Source organism: Arachis duranensis, chromosome 9 (genome assembly GCF_000817695.3).
Source record: "Arachis duranensis cultivar V14167 chromosome 9, aradu.V14167.gnm2.J7QH, whole genome shotgun sequence".
In the NCBI taxonomy this organism is placed as follows: Eukaryota; Viridiplantae; Streptophyta; class Magnoliopsida; order Fabales; family Fabaceae; genus Arachis; species Arachis duranensis.
In genome coordinates, this window is record NC_029780.3 from 116,103,695 (window position 1) to 116,119,346 (window position 15,652).

At 36.5% G+C, this 15,652-nt stretch overlaps 2 protein-coding genes and 1 pseudogene across 4 annotated transcripts; 1 reads left to right on the forward strand and 2 right to left on the reverse strand.

Moving 5' to 3' along the window:
- Positions 1–5,757: 5,757 nt before the first annotated feature.
- Positions 5,758–6,604, forward strand: LOC107467766 (vacuolar iron transporter homolog 1-like). The gene has a single exon (XM_016086942.3). It carries the CDS (start codon positions 5,780–5,782, stop codon positions 6,470–6,472), a length of 693 nt encoding a protein of 230 aa, XP_015942428.1. The 5' UTR covers positions 5,758–5,779; the 3' UTR covers positions 6,473–6,604.
- Positions 6,605–7,602: 998 nt separating this feature from the next.
- LOC107467802 (eukaryotic translation initiation factor 5B) lies at positions 7,603–15,202 on the reverse strand. Of its 3 annotated transcripts, none has more exons than XM_021131518.2 (13): positions 15,009–15,202; positions 12,540–14,845; positions 11,402–11,961; positions 11,200–11,307; positions 10,998–11,098; positions 10,681–10,771; positions 10,473–10,583; positions 10,333–10,398; positions 10,065–10,124; positions 9,391–9,948; positions 8,777–8,896; positions 8,336–8,455; positions 7,603–8,228 (listed from the first exon to the last, which is right to left on the reverse strand). In XM_021131518.2, the coding sequence occupies exons 2-13, from the start codon at positions 14,791–14,793 to the stop codon at positions 8,163–8,165; spliced, it is 4,215 nt and encodes a 1,404-aa protein (XP_020987177.1). In that variant the 5' UTR covers positions 14,794–14,845; positions 15,009–15,202; the 3' UTR covers positions 7,603–8,162. The 3 variants fall into 3 exon arrangements, with proteins under 3 accessions (XP_020987177.1, XP_015942476.1, XP_015942475.1); XM_016086990.3 differs by having other exon boundaries at positions 12,540–14,901; XM_016086989.3 differs by having other exon boundaries at positions 12,540–15,202.
- A 188-nt stretch (positions 15,203–15,390) lies between these two features.
- LOC127741696 (uncharacterized) lies at positions 15,391–15,508 on the reverse strand (annotated as a pseudogene).
- Between the last annotated feature and the right edge of the window lie 144 nt (positions 15,509–15,652).

A 15,652-nucleotide genomic window follows, 5' to 3' on the forward strand; every position in this document is an offset into this window, starting at 1 on the left:
GGTGACACAGATGATAAGAGACAACATGTCACATTGAGTTGGTGACACAGATGATAAGAGACACGTGGGAAAGTAGACAATGTAGTCCCTAGGGTAGATTGTACAAAAACGATAATGAAAAATTACAGATAGCCATGAAACGACGTGTGAAATCAAAATCTTCTTCTTCCTCTTGCCAAAACCCTAATTAACGAAGGCTATAGTGTTAACAATGGCTGCCGGAGATAGTTGTGGAAGTTCATATCGACAGCGAGTTAAAGGTAGTGGTGACGGCAGTGTTAGCAGTGCTTCTGCCCACGGCGGTAGGTTCAGAGTCGTCAAAGGAGAAACTCCAAGATGTCATTGTGGAGCCTATGCCATAGTTGTAAAGTCTGGAACGGAGAAAAATCCGAAAAGACCTTTCTTTGGCTGTCCTTTTTACAGGGTAATGTATTGATGATTTTAAACTTTTTTTTGTATGTAAAACATGATTTCTGATAATGTTGTACTCTAAACCCTTCTATTTTTATGGGCAGGAGAAAATTTCCCACTGTGATTTCTTTGTGTGATTTGATAGGGTATTTCAATGTGATGGTCATGGTGGAGAGGATGATGATACTCTAGCGGAGAAGGTGAAAAAGTTGAAAGAATTGCTTGATGCATTTGAGAAGAAGAATAAGAATGCCGTTGAGAATAGACGATGGTTCGGGTGCTGCAGTCCTGTGTTCTTTTTCATACTAGGATTTATGTTCTGTCTTCTTGTAGGTAGGATTTAGTTAGTTTAAGGAAGATTTTATCTTATATTATATAGTGTAACAAGTAATTACAGTGTTAGCTTTTGTTTATGCAACTCTAATCTGTAAGTGCTAGGACAAGCAATGAACGATGAGTAGATGAATGATGAGTATTTTCTGAATAAAGAAAAGTTGCATTAGAAATGGAATAAAATCAGACATACTTAAATCCAAGTACCATACTTGCATTCCATATAACCAAAGTTTAACACAAAAAGGTAGCTAGTCTTTATGTTTTTGCTATGAATACTAAGATCTTTCACAAAAAAAAAGGTGCAGTGACATACACTATCAACATAATAACCAAACATAGACAGACCATGTTGTCTCAATAAGATGTACTAACAACATAACAAAATATGACAAAGTTGTATTAAACTCATAAAACTACGTTGACACAGTAGGATCAAATCTATTTTGGAAGCCTTAGTCCAGGTGTTGGCATGAACTTGAAGATTTTTGAAGCTGTGCCAGAACTTGTAGCAGCAAGTGTTTCAGGTAATGCTGACTGGGTAGGCCTCTGTGGTGCTGCGGAGATGGTTAATCTTGGAAAAGGTGCTGGAGCAGATGGTGGGGTAGGTGCTGGAGTAGAATGTGGCCTCCTAATTCGTTGTTTAGGTCTTGGAGGCCTAAATGTTGATGGAGGTGCAACATGGCTTGAACTATTGGTTATCTGCTCTTAATAAAACACAAAATAAACAAATCATTAGACATTTTGATCCCCAACTAAATAATTTATCTGACATATAGATCCCCAAATAGATAATTTATTAGGCAAATAGATCCTTAAGTATTAAGCCAATCAGTCACTATCACATTGAAGATCACATGAATGCAGGCAGTATGACAACAATATGATCACAACAAATTCAAATGAGATTATACATGTGGCAGTGGTTGGGGTGCTGTTTGGGAGACTTGGACTTCATCTTGTGATGGTGGAGCAAATGAAGTATTTTTCGTTGCTGTTGATTGTCCATTTTTCTTAACCTTTGGGGGTGGTTTAGGCCTTGGTGGTCTCTTGCATGTCTTTGCATTGTGACCAGTCTGACCACATTTTTGGCAAGTGACTATAAATGTCCTTCTTCCCTTTATTACATCTGGTGAATCCTCAACAGGATCAGGTTTTCTCTTTTTTTTCGTTGGGCGCCCAGGAGGTCTCTTAATGGTGGGTGGCTCTGGAGCCAAGAGACCAGTCTTTTTCCAATACTCCTCTGAGGTGACTCGTCTGATTACATGTTCATACGTGGCTCGAGTACAACTCATCAGTTTCTTTGTCTTCCCTCTTTGCATCACACATCTCTCTAATTTCTTTATCTCCATAAATAGGGTGTAAGCTTGCTTCCATGCTAGGAGCTCTTGGATCATACCAACACATCTTCTTGAATTCATGGTAGCCGAGTTCTTCAAACAACTTCTTCAAGTCAAAGTAATTCACTAAGTCCAGATCCATCGGAGGAAATCTTTTTACATTGCCATTAAGATACAGAAGTTCACCCTTGTTATCTTTGACAAAGCTCCCCCCCATGTTGAAAACACAGGGGTAACCCACTCAGTCATCTGTAATTTACAAATATGGAATAGCATTATCAATATCAGAATATTAAACGTTACCCTCAATCAGACAAAATTCAGATAAAATTTCATCAACACTAAATGTTACTCTAACTTCTCTTATTTGGATAAATTTCATAATCAGCTTAATACATCAATACGATGTGTTCATCACTTTATATTGTGTCTTTTTCATGTTAACCTCGTATATGTATGCACCACAACACTTATCAGTAACTCATGTGAAACAGTATCAAAGAATCAAAAACAACTTTTATTTCCAGCAACTAATGGTATTCTAACAGAAACAACTACTGCATGATCACACCGTTAAACAATGCCAACAATGATCAACTATACCATCAACAACTTAATCGATAAACTCATCACTATACTAACCTCGACCAGTGGCCGTGGCGAGCGAAACACTCACAGGAGAATTCTTCTGCAATAATGCTGATTCGTTCAAACCCTAGCATCGACAACGGCAACGGAGGTGGTCAGAGGACTACAGGTTGACGTGGTGCTGGCTTCCTTAGTAAAACCTAGGAGAAGAGAGGGAGTTCAGAGTAATTTTGTTTTGGTGGAGGGAAGGCAAAGAGATGCTTCAGTTTTGATAGACTCTTCCTCTCACTGAACGACGTCATGCCCTATTCTAAAATGCAGTGTTTTGTATCAGTCTGGCTAGGGACCAATTCGTCCGAACGAAACACGTGGAATTTCACGGCTGATTCATCACAGTCACACGACACATCACCTCCTTCCGTTAGTGGTTAACGGAGATGAGAAAAAAAGGATCAATTTGTCTTACGCCAAAAAATTAATTTTAGTTGAGGACTAAAACGTCCACTTTGAAATTTCTTAGGGATCAATTTGGGTATATACTCTAATTTTTTAATATTAACGAATATTGACTCAATACTTTATTTTTATATTATTAGAATTTAAATTTAAAATTTAAAATATAACACTTAAGATTTAAAATTTACAAAATATTAATAAAAAATAATAAATTTTATTAATTATATAATATTTATTAAAGATATAATCATTTATATTTTAAAAAAATAATATTATAACATAATATCAGAAATTAATGTGAATCGAGAGTTGGATCTAATATTATATTTGTATTGTGGTTTGATGAGACAAAAAAATAATTGAAAATTCTTTAATTTTCTCTTAAAGCTAGTTAGGCATGAAGCATTGAAAGAGTTGAATTAATAATGCAAAACAATGAATAAAAGTGTTTGTATTTGTAATTTTAATTAATTTGCGTCTCTAATAAAATGAAATAATGCTTATTATTGCAGTGACTGATTGCTTTGGTGGTCTTCACAATTCATACTCTTTCTTTTTTATGATACACACAATTTTAGTGCTTTCCTCTTCAGCAATCCATATAACTTGTATTTACTTTGCTCTACATCACCCTGTGTACTTATCGTTCTACATTATTGATTCATATTACTTAATTCTCCTTCTTTAGCTGATTGCATTGGAATGATAAATATATATCCATCTATATGATTCAAGACATATATTATTATATGAACAATTTTTATATATTTATTTCTGGTTACTTCTTCTATTCTATCAAATAAAAAGGAATTGATATGAGTATTATATATATGTGAGTCTAAATTAAAAGAGTGTGTTAGTTATAAAATTAGTTATGTTTAAGTGATATGAGTTATCAATACGTTTTGTCATTTTGTGTGTCATGCAAAATTCATGAGCTTTGAGATCAGGTGTAACTTCCCATGTAGAGATGATCTATATGAGATGGTCTCTATTATCATCATGACATTCTAACATCCACGTGGACCTACCAACAAAGCCCTAATTTTCTGCTTTCATCTCTACTTGTACTTTGTTTTCAATAATTATGTTGCTCCCCATGGTCTTATAAATACATGAGCAAATCACATACATATATTTAGCTAGCGTTTTTAAAATATATTTTTTTAATTTTGTTTTCTATTTAGTAGTTACAAATTATATATTCATGTAAAAATAATAGATGAAAATTAATTTTTAAATGATAGACTAAATTATTTAATATAACACTCAATATTTTAATTATTATTTTAATAATATAAGAAAATATTTTTACTTGAATAATCACTAAATCAAATCATTATTTCCTTTTTATTTTGGAATTTTGGTCAAAGAAGTGCACTTCCTTTTGTGAGCATAAATTAAAGCATAGTGAATTGGTTATATATATATTCTTACTTTTTCATGAATTAATATGTTTATTAACAATTTAGCATTATATATATTTGGTGACCCTCACTTGTCTCATCATCAGGAACTTATAGCATGCGTTACTCCAAGTGATGACCAGTATATCTGATTCTTTATTACCAACTTTTTAGATGCATTGATTAAAGGTTAATGCAAGAAATGAGAACTGGTATGGGACAAACAAACATTTGACCGATCCACGAATAGTCTTGACTTTTGGATCAGAAGATAATACCAGATCTGAATTCTAAAATTTGTACAGCTTTTTATGTTAATTAAGTAGGGTTTTGATATCTAAGAGCGAATACTTTTTTATATTTTATCAATTTTTACATTTACACATATACACAAATCAGTTTAGTTTACATCCTTAACTATATTAGACAGAATCTTGCACACACATTAACAGAAAAGGAATATTAAAGAGTGATCAAAATATATTATTTTTTATTATTAATTAGTTATTAATAATTAAAAGTATGTTATTAGACGGATTAATCTTTGGTCTGTTGGGTTTTGAGGGATATATGAATAACAAAAAAATATCTTATTAAATTATTAAATTAAAAAAATTGAGTTAATAACTAAATGATATAGAAAATAATAAATTTTAATAATTTTTTAATATTTTCAAATAATATATATATATATATATAACAAAAAAAATTTAAAATACTATCAAAATTTATTATTTTTAACCAATGTTTTTAACTATAAGTCCAATATTTTTATTCTAGCAATCTAATATTTTTTTTAATTCATACATTTAAATATTGTTAAGTAACTGATCCTATTTTTAACTCATACTTTTAAATACCTGTATGTAGCATTCTTCTATACAGCTTTATATCTAAATAAACAACATATTATTACTATATCATCCGGACATTTAGTATTTTCATTTTTCAAACAATAACTTTTCTCGCCCATATTTCGTCATGTCTATTGACTCGGCCTTCCAATTATAAGGCTAAAAGCTCAATAATTTGCAAAAGGCGAAAGCTAGCACACACAGCTTTTTTTATTTTATTTTTGTTAAAGTAAAAAAAACAACAAAAGTTTGATAACACACTTTGTTAGTGGAAAAATTCCACTTTTTTCCTTCAATAGTAGCCAAAATTTCATCCATAAATACCATTAAATTGTAGCGTGTGTCTTCCACACTTTAATCATCCTTCATCATCCATTATTTTTCAATTTTCATGGCATTCAATCATAGTAATAATAACAATGATAGTTCACCAATTAATAACGAAACCAAATTTGTAGTGAGTGACCTTGAGCAACAGCAACAATTATCAAGAACCCCAGAGAATGAAGGAGAAGCAAATAAGGAGGAGGAATTTGATTACTCAAAAAGATCCCAGTGGCTGCGTGCAGCAGTGCTGGGAGCGAACGACGGGCTGGTGTCGACGGCGGCTCTGATGATGGGAGTGGGAGCAGTGAGGGAAGACATGAAGGCCATGGTGTTGTCGGGTTTTGCAGGCCTTGTGGCAGGGGCATGTAGCATGGCCATTGGTGAGTTTGTTTCTGTGTATTCACAGTTAGACATAGAGATTGCTCAAATGAAGAGACAACAACAACAAGAAGAAGAAGATGAGAAAGAGAAAGAGGGTTTACCGAACCCTTTACAAGCAGCGGCAGCATCAGCTTTTGCATTTTCGATTGGTGCAATGGTTCCTCTTCTTGCGGCATCTTTTGTAAGGGACTATAAGCTCAGGTTGGGACTTATTTTGGGGTCGGTTAGTTTTGCTTTGATTTTGTTTGGTTGCTTGGCTGCCACTCTTGGTAAGGCTCCTCCATTTAGGTCTTGTGTTAGGGTCTTCTTTGGTGGTTGGTTAGCCATGGCTATAACTTTTGGCCTAACCAAGTTGATTGGCTCAAGTGTCCTTTAACTACTATCTTTTCTCACACAAGTTTTTCTTGCTAACTCGGTGTCTAATTACATGTTAAAGGTGAATCATGTGTATTCTGTTATGTGTACATATATTATTGTATAGAAGATATTCTATTTACTATTGAATAAAATATAGAGCTCACTTTGAATTGATGAGTTCATATGATCATATCACGTTAAATTATAAATAGAATATGAGCTGGTATAATATCTCATACTATATATATTCGGTGATTACTCACATAAAATTATTTTTACGTAAAAAAAATTATTAAATAATAATTTAATATATTAAATTATTTAACCGTTGTTAAGTATGGTCATTTTCATATACCGAGTGGTCATCGCACACCCTACTTCTGCTTTAAAGAGGCCACTTAAGGATGTGTGTGGATGGAAAAATTATAAATAATTTCCATAAAATTTAAGATAAAAATATCATATTTTTATATTTGGTTCAAAATTTAAAAAATTATTTTTAAATAAGTTTAATTTTAGAAAATTAAAATACCATAATTTCAATTCCCGCATTTTTTTCTGGATGTATTTGATTTCTAAGAGAATGAAATCGGAATATTGGCAATAATCAGTAAACGAAGCTAAGGGTATATTTGGGCCTTTCTATTTCTACACGTTAGCATGCACAACACAAGGCAGCTAGCTATTGGGATTCGGAAATATCTAACTTAGCGTTTCAGACTTTCACTCATCATTTGAAAACGAATAATAGGAAGTCATGCTGCCTCAGTTATGGAAATCTATTAATCTTGTACGTTATGAGAGCTTGATGGGAAGTGCCCCTCTTCTGAGCAATGGCAGCCAAATGAGGAAGCTTAAACCCATGCTTTAGGAAAGAATTTTACCCCTACTACGAACAAAACTACTGGAAGCAACGTTCACCCATTAACAAATTAAATAGGGTTTCAGCTACATTGAGCTTGCCTTGATGAGAATGGATCACAACGAAACATGGCAATCATAAGGAAACGATGATGATTGTGTGGAGCCTAGTTACCCTGCTAGGCTGCTACTCAATAAAGGCGGAGAATGATGATGTAGTTGACTCGAAGTCTTAAGTTTCTACAAATGAATATGGTCAGACACTAATGAAATGTTGATATATTCAGATTTGATAAACATGCTGATATATTCAGAAACATAAACAAAATTTCATACTCCACATGGGAAAAAAGTGTCTCAAATACAAAGGGAAATATAACAAGAATTTTACAGCAAGTGCCACAGAAACAAAAGCTGATTATTTCTTCAGTCACGCAATAATTACTCCCGTAAAATTTTAGCTTCGCCTCAGTGAACAATCGCAACAGATTAGAACAATTTGTCAGCTTCAGCAAATATATCAAAATGTGTAGACCTTTTTTGCTTCTGTGTATACCACAAACCTATATATAAAATAGTAATTCACAAAATTTGAACCTTCATATCGTACCATTTCTCACCATTTTAGCCTGAACTTCCCGGATGACAAAGTAAAGGAGTCACTAGTGCAACATGTACCATTTACTTTCAATGCTCCTTATCTTAGTCATTGCAACATCTTTATTGGTCTCCATGGTGGATCCAACCACTTCCTCACATGAACCCTTCAAAGTCTTGTACAGAAATAATTCATAGAAACCATCTTGTGCTGAAATGAATGTTTCAGTGCCCACAAAACAAGTCTCTGCTCATTGAATCTTGAAAACATTCTTTAATTTCACAACAAGCCTCCATTCTTCAGTGCTTAGATCATCCTGTATCAATTGATAGATTCAGTTTTATGATACTAGTACTTGAAAAAACCCATAAAGAAATGATTAAAATATATGAGCTGCAACTGACGCGTTTACTTATAGCTTACCCGATAATTAGCTTTGAGTATGTCGATAGACCTCCGCGAAATATGGCTTACAAGTTCGTCATCTATCTCAAAATGCCTCCCAAACATTTTCTGTTGCTCCTCAGGATTGCTACCAACAATCTGTAAACCCAATTGGATATGATTGTAAGACCAAAACAAAGGGAACTAAAAAATATACTAATAAACAAATAAAGAAATAAAATGCACTCCCCTTTCCCGGCCACTTATCCTTTATTTCTACTCTCTCTCACTGACACAGCCAAAAACTGACCACAGGTAAGGCTTAAATTGTTTGAGACATTTAGTACCAGTATAATAAATAAAACTACCAAACACCAAATAATTTTAAACAGCTTCTACGGGGGCACCCCATACATATACATTTAATTCCATTTTAAAACTTTGTAAGCCATGGGAAATCGATTTTCTGTAGGTATGTACCTTAATAGCTACTTTCAGCCCCTTCTTTGCATAATCAACTGGCTTGTGGTTATTTTCAATGGAGGCAATGCGGCCAATATCAATGAAGTCTCTAGAAGGAATACAAATTGGAGTCCCAATCTGTCAAATAGAAGATATTACATACAAACTCAGAAACCATGAATCACGAAACAAAACAAAATTAACAAGGTTCCCTCATTATACTAACCCTAGAACCCAAAAAGATAAAGTCGGTTTTAATGGTAAGAAAATTCTTTCAATACAAGGTTAGAAAAATCTCAATCAGAGCAACAGTTGGGTTGACTGAGATCATTCCCAAAAATAATGATGCAAACATGAAACATAAGGACATGCAGGAATGAATAAGAAATCTTATCTGGAAATAATCATTTTCATTCTACTGTTCCTACTTCTGCATTTTAAAACTATTCGATAAAGAATATCCTTAACGTATGCTACAAATAAAGAAATATAACTGCCAATTTGTTAGCCAACAAGAACCCTAAACCCAAAAAAAGTGTTCCGTTTTTTTTTTCAGAACTGATAATAAAGCTACTCAACAGTCAACACATATAATGCAGTAATATTGAGAAGTTTCTGGAATAGAAGAGTACCCTCGCAATGCCTTCAAGAACATCAACTCCCAAAACAATTGGATCCTTCTTGTTGAAAACACAGTTTGGTAAAATTTTCAGAACACATGGGAAGACTGCCTCATCGGCAGATTCCTTCTTTTTCTCCTCCTTAATGTTATCGATATAGGCCTTAAATTGATCAAACAAATGATAAATGATATCAGCGATAAAAATTTTCACACCCAGTTCTTCTGCAAGGTCCCTAGCCTCGGGAGTGACTTTGACATCAAATGCCAATATAGCGGCATATTCTCGTTTCTTTTCAAGCATTACGCTTGCCTTCATAACATCCTTTTTATGCACAGGGCCAATGCTTATACCACTAACGGGAATATTCACTTCTGGTGTTTTCAAAAACTCCAGCAATGCTTCCAAAGAACCAAGGGTAGATGCCTGTACACAAACTCCCTCACCGCTCCTGTCAATCCTGCTCATGACTGATCGCATATCTTCCATTGCAGATTCTTTAATATCATCCAAATCATCATCAGGCTTCACAACATATAAACCAGTTCCAGCAATAGCATGTTCAAGCCCCTGAAATATAATGCAAAATAAGATAAAAATATTTACAATTTATGAACACAGGAACCATTGAGACATTATGAGGAAAAATTAGGATGAAAAGAAGTCTGATCAACATCACCAAGTACCTGGGCAGTGATCTTTATACCCATTGCAGCTTTGATTTCTTTGTGATGAAGAAATGTACCCTGAAATTTATATCATCGTTACTAAGCTGTAGAATATATGTCTGAATAGAGTACAATGTTCAAATATATAGAAGAAATTGGATTATTGACTTCGAGAATGAGACATGAAAATGATTGGTTCAGGTAACAAATTTAACTTGTTTTGTTATAGAATTAACATAGTTGCACAAAAGCAACAAGAAATAAAAAGTATAAGAAAAGACCAAACCTTAACACGGAGTTCCTTCATTGGATGCGGTGTGAGTAAAGCTCGAATTGTTGTTACAATTGGCCCCTATAATAGAAAACTTCATTAGCCAAAGCAGGAGAGCATGTAGTTAGGATAATGCCAGAGATTGTGACACTTGCCTGCATTCCACAGACAACTATTTGGTCTCCTTCATGAAGAACACCATTAACTAAAACAACATCAATAGTAGTTCCATGGCCTTCAACAACCTTGACCTCCAAGACAGTGCACTGGCAGCCACAATCAAACAACAATCAGGCCACTGGAGTTAAGTCAACTTAAAAAGCAATAAGCCAGTATTACATATTATGAGACAACACAGCTAACCTGCACTTCATCACTATAAGTAAGTTTCTCAGCCATTGTTTTTTGGGTCCATTGAACCAACAGTAACAACAAATCAGGGATTCCTTCACCACTGAAACATCAAACACTCCAAATATCAATAAAACACCCACCCAATAAGCATTAAAACAAAAAAAATCATAGAACTACCCTAGATACCACTGGAGGAGATGATACGAAATGGTAGAGGCTCAACTAAAGGCCCTCCAAAACAATCCATAGTAACAGTGTCAAACATTACTAAACCCTTTTGTTCCACGCTACCAGGGGTATTATGGCTACAGGCCTACCACAGTTACCTTATTGCACTTGTAGGTACAATGTTGAATGTTTCTCCCATTTCCTTGTTTTTATAATACAACTCGGTATTTAGTCCCTGTTCCTTCAATTGAGTAATAATCTAGCAAAGAAACAAAAGAAACATTAGGCTGGGACTGTGGCAGACAATAGTCAAAATTGTCTAGTAAAACAAAAAGTATACAAAAAGAAACATTTTAAAACCTGGACGAGCCTGTGATTGAACTCATTTTGAACATCCTTGGTTTGTTGTTTCATCGCTTTGATAATTGGAGCATTGCGACATGTTTTCCACCCATAAAGCCTGTCAACCTGCAATGTTGCAAGAACAATATGACATAAATAAGCATTGATAATATCAGAAGAATTTAAGTATCAACTCAAAATTTGGAGACAAAAACCTCACCTTATTCAAGGCCACAATGAATTCTGTATTCCTCATTTTTAATAGATTGAGTGATTCAATTGTCTGTTGCTCTAAGCCATGCATAATGTCAACAACCAAAATTGCAATATCACATAGCCCTGAACCCCGAGACCTTAAGTTGGTAAATGATTCGTGCCCTGGCGTATCAATAACCAGTAGACCAGGAACTTTTAGTTTTGCATCAGCTTTCAACTCCTTAGTTCTTTCACGTATGTTGTCCGCAGGGAAGTATGTTGCACCAATCTGCTGTGTGATACCACCGGCCTCACCCTCTTGAACATTAGTACCTCGAATGCAATCCAGCAGCTTAGTTTTACCAGTATCCACATGCCCCATGATACAGCAAATTGGAGAACGGAGGTTCTCTCCACTCGGCTTAGGAGACACAGAGGACTTTTGCGTTTCTTTTGACTGAGTAAGCTTTGTAGGTTCCCTTGGCAAAACAGATTTTGGTGGTTCTGAGTTATTCTTGTCAGCAACAAGCTTTCTATCTATAATTTCTTCGGTCACAGGATTAGAAATTGTTTTCTTTGTTGCAGCTGTTATATAAGATAATCCAACCAAAAAAAGAAAAAAGTATAGTTAAAAATCAATATATATATTTTCCAATTTAAGCAAGATTATAAACCAAAAACCCTTCAATTCAACCCCACACACTTCAAAACCATGCCTAATAATAATAGGTATGGAGAGGTTGGATGCATGTTCCGTGGCATTTAACATAAACACACAGAAAGAAGTTATTCTGCATTTGCACACAATTACAGAAAGAAGATAGGTAATGCACATGCAACAGGAGGATCTATCGTTGTAAGCATTTCAAAATCAGACAAACAAAATCATATTCATAAAGTACACCATAAAAAGAGGTTTGGCATGAATTCATCAGCCAGTTGAATCCCAATAGCCCACTTTAGTGGCAGCAAGTGGCATCATAAACATAATCAAGAAGGCACTTGCTGACCAAAACCCACAAACCAAAACCTGATACTGGATCCAAAATTCAAAGATTCTCCACTTTTTAACTATCTATTCCCATACATCATACTATATTCTTGGAATAAAAAAATCACATTACTTTCAATCATCAAAGAAATATCAGATATACAAATCTTACCAGCATTGTTCATAGTTACAGCAGTCTTTGTCTCCTTTTTGGCAACTGGTACAAGCTCAGAATCTTCATCAGCAAATGCACCCTTGGCATTCAGATTAACATCATCCCAGCTTTTTGCATCCCATTCATCCTCTTCTTCATCATCATCTACTCCATTGTCTTCAGCAGCTTCCAGAGGTTCAACTTTCTCCTCCACCTGCTCTACCACGGTTTCTTCAACCTTTTCTGGTTCGTCTGAACCTGCATCAGTGGCTGTCTCTTCCTTTGCTTCAAGGCTTTCAGCCGTCTCAACGGCAGCGGTGGCGGGGGCAGCAGCACCATTCTGCTGATGATGGGTTGGTTTCGACTTCTTTGTCTGATATATAGGCCTTTTGGCTGGTGCACCAGAGTCCCCACCAGGGACAGTCACACCTCCTGTGCTATTAAGAAACTGCTTCCTCATTAACTCCAAGCGGCGAGCCTCCTCTTTCTGCTTACCAGTTAGCAGTTTACCTTCTTGCTTCTTTCTCTGGAGCTTCTCCTTTTCTTTCTCCTTCTTCCTGCGTCTAGCTTCTTCAGCCTGTCTCTCAAGTTCCTCCTGCCTACGTCGCTCCTCTTCTTCCTTCCTTAACCTCTCCTCCAATTCTTTCTTCTGCCTTTCTTCAGCCTCCTTCCTTCGAGCTAATGCCTCTTGCATCTCCCTAACATGCTTGGGTATTTTCTTGTTGTCGACTGCTTTGGCCTTTGAATCATTCTTCTTAGCTTCAGCAGGCTCGGCCTTAACTTCTTTAGCTTCATTTTCTACTGCAGTTCCAGCAGCTGCTGCTGCTGCTGCTGCCGCCTTCTTCTCCTTTTCCTTTTCCTTCTTCTTTTTCTTCTTCTTTGCAGCAGCTGATTCTACTGTCTCCTCTTCCCCCTCCTTTTCACCCGCAGCATCAGTAGCAGGTCCTGATTCCGAAGCAGGCTGAGCCTTATCATCCTGCTGAGCTTTATCATCCTGGGATTGAGGAGCAGAAGGTTTAGCTATTGGAGGGCCCTCACCAAGCTCCGCGAGAATCGCATCTAAATCTTCCTCCTCTTGAGCAGTTCTTCCACTCTTGTTTTTCTTCTTCTTCTTATTTTTGGAGGTTTCAGTGACTCCACTCTTATTTACATTGTTGTCAACATCTGCACTACTAACTCCAACACTAGGTTGCTCAGGCTCAACAGTTTCATCACATGGTTTGGCACTAGTTTTCTTTTTAGAAGACTTCTTCTTACCCGAAAACGCAACCAAAACATCATCTTCATCCTCACCGTCTCTAGTAGGCTCAGCTACAGAATCATCTTCTTCATCGGCAAAAGCTGAACTAAATGAAGCCTTCTTCGTAGACTTTGATGACTTCTTTTTCTTACCAGAGAAGGTAATTGGCATGTCCTCACCATCCTCATCTTCCTCCTTTTCATTCTTAGCCTCCTCCCCATCGTCAATATCACCAAAACTAGCTGCTGAAAATGCAGCAACACCACCCTTCCTGCCACCTTTAGAAGACTTCTTCTTCCCAGTAAAAGCAATAGCTGGTTCATCCTCACCTCCACCACTATCCACCACCTCCTCACCATCATCAAAGGCCGAGGCAGAGAATGAACTGCCTTTCTTCGATCCCTTCGATGGCTTCTTCTTACCCGAAAAACTAATCACCAGCTCATCCTCCTCCCCACCGTCATTATCACCATCATCAATAGCATCAAAAGCTGAGGCACTGAACACACTGCCACCACCTTTTTTCGAGCCCTTAGAAGGCTTCTTCTTCCCTGTAAAACTAACCACAGCCTCCTCGTCCTCCTCCTCCTCAGCGTCACCACCCTCACCAGTTATCCCAGATTTGTCATCGTCTTCATCATCACCACCATCACCGTCATCATCACCAAGCAAGCCAAAACCAGATGCAGCAGCGAACACACTGCCTCCACCACCTTTCTTAGATTTACCCTTCTTCTTCTTCCCAGCAAACACAATCCCAGCATCCTCATCCTCATCATCGTCCCCAGCCGCACTAATTGCCACATCATCGTCATCATCTTCGACGTCCTTACCCTTTGCCTTAGCTTTGGCATTATCCTTTTTGCCCTTCTTCTTGGCAGCTGGTGATGCCACAGGCTGCGGCTCCTCGGAGAGGTCACCGATGTCATACTCATTATCGTCGACAACGACCTTCTTCTTCGATTTGCCGCCTCCCTGTGATGCAGCAGGCACGTTATCGTCGTCGCGTGCCGTAGGCTTCTTCCTACCCATATCCGATTGTTAGGGTTTCCTTCGTCCTCTTATCCTCCTCCTCCTCCGTCCCCTATCACGGGAATTAGAGTCGGCGCGTGTCAAAAGGACAAACGAAATCTCGTTCCTCTAATAACGGGGAATTTAGAATCGGATCATCAATAACAAGATCGCTTAAAACAAAGAACGAATTGGATAGGCGTGGGGGATGGAGAATGAAAGAATCTGTTCCTTACCGAGATGAAGCAAAGCTTGAAGTCTACGCAGCGTAGAGGAATGTGTGTGAGAGTAGCGGGGCAGGGTCTAAATGCAACAATAATGGAAGAGGCTGGAAGGAACAAGGAAGAAGGAAGTCACAGCTAAAATTCAACAAAGCCAGTGAAACTCATGCGGGTAACACAGTACTCTGGAGTCTGGAAAGACCAATAAATGCCTCTTTAGGGTTCTCAATTTGTTTCTTTTTATCTATAGGCCCAATCCTAAGCCCATAGAATTGCACACAACACGGCCCTTATTTAACCCCATTCCGTTCGGTTGGTACATATCTTTGCTTGTGTTCATTGGTTCCAACTTCCAAGTCTAAGAAAAGATAAAGAATGATGCTTTGGTTTAAAAAAAAAGATGCAACATAAGGACTTCCCAGGAGGTCACCCATCCTAGTACTACTCTCGTCCAAGCACGCTTAACTGCGGAATTCCGATGGGATCCGTGCATTAGTGCTAGTATAATCGCACCTAAAAATTAGTTATATATTTAGATATTTTTTGAGTTATTTTTTTTAATTTTATAATAAAAATTAGTTATATATTTAGATATTTTATATAAAAAAATTTTATTTATTAATGATGTTTGGATATAATAATATATAAATATTTTTTTA

What these genes read in the sequence shown, in the direction of transcription:
- LOC107467802 (XM_021131518.2), bottom strand. Translation starts at nt 14,793, where the DNA reads ATGGGTAGGAAGAAGCCTACGGCACGCGACGACGATAACGTGCCTGCT. An exon ending in GTACCTACAAGTGCAATAAG is followed by an intron (nt 10,772 to 10,997) that starts GTAACTGTGGTA and finishes TTGATGTTTCAG; the next exon opens with TGGTGAAGGAATCCCTGATT. An exon ending in GTATAAAGATCACTGCCCAG is followed by an intron (nt 9,949 to 10,064) that starts GTACTTGGTGAT and finishes ATTATATTTCAG; the next exon opens with GGGCTTGAACATGCTATTGC.
- LOC107467766 (XM_016086942.3), top strand. Translation starts at nt 5,780, where the DNA reads ATGGCATTCAATCATAGTAATAATAACAATGATAGTTCACCAATTAAT.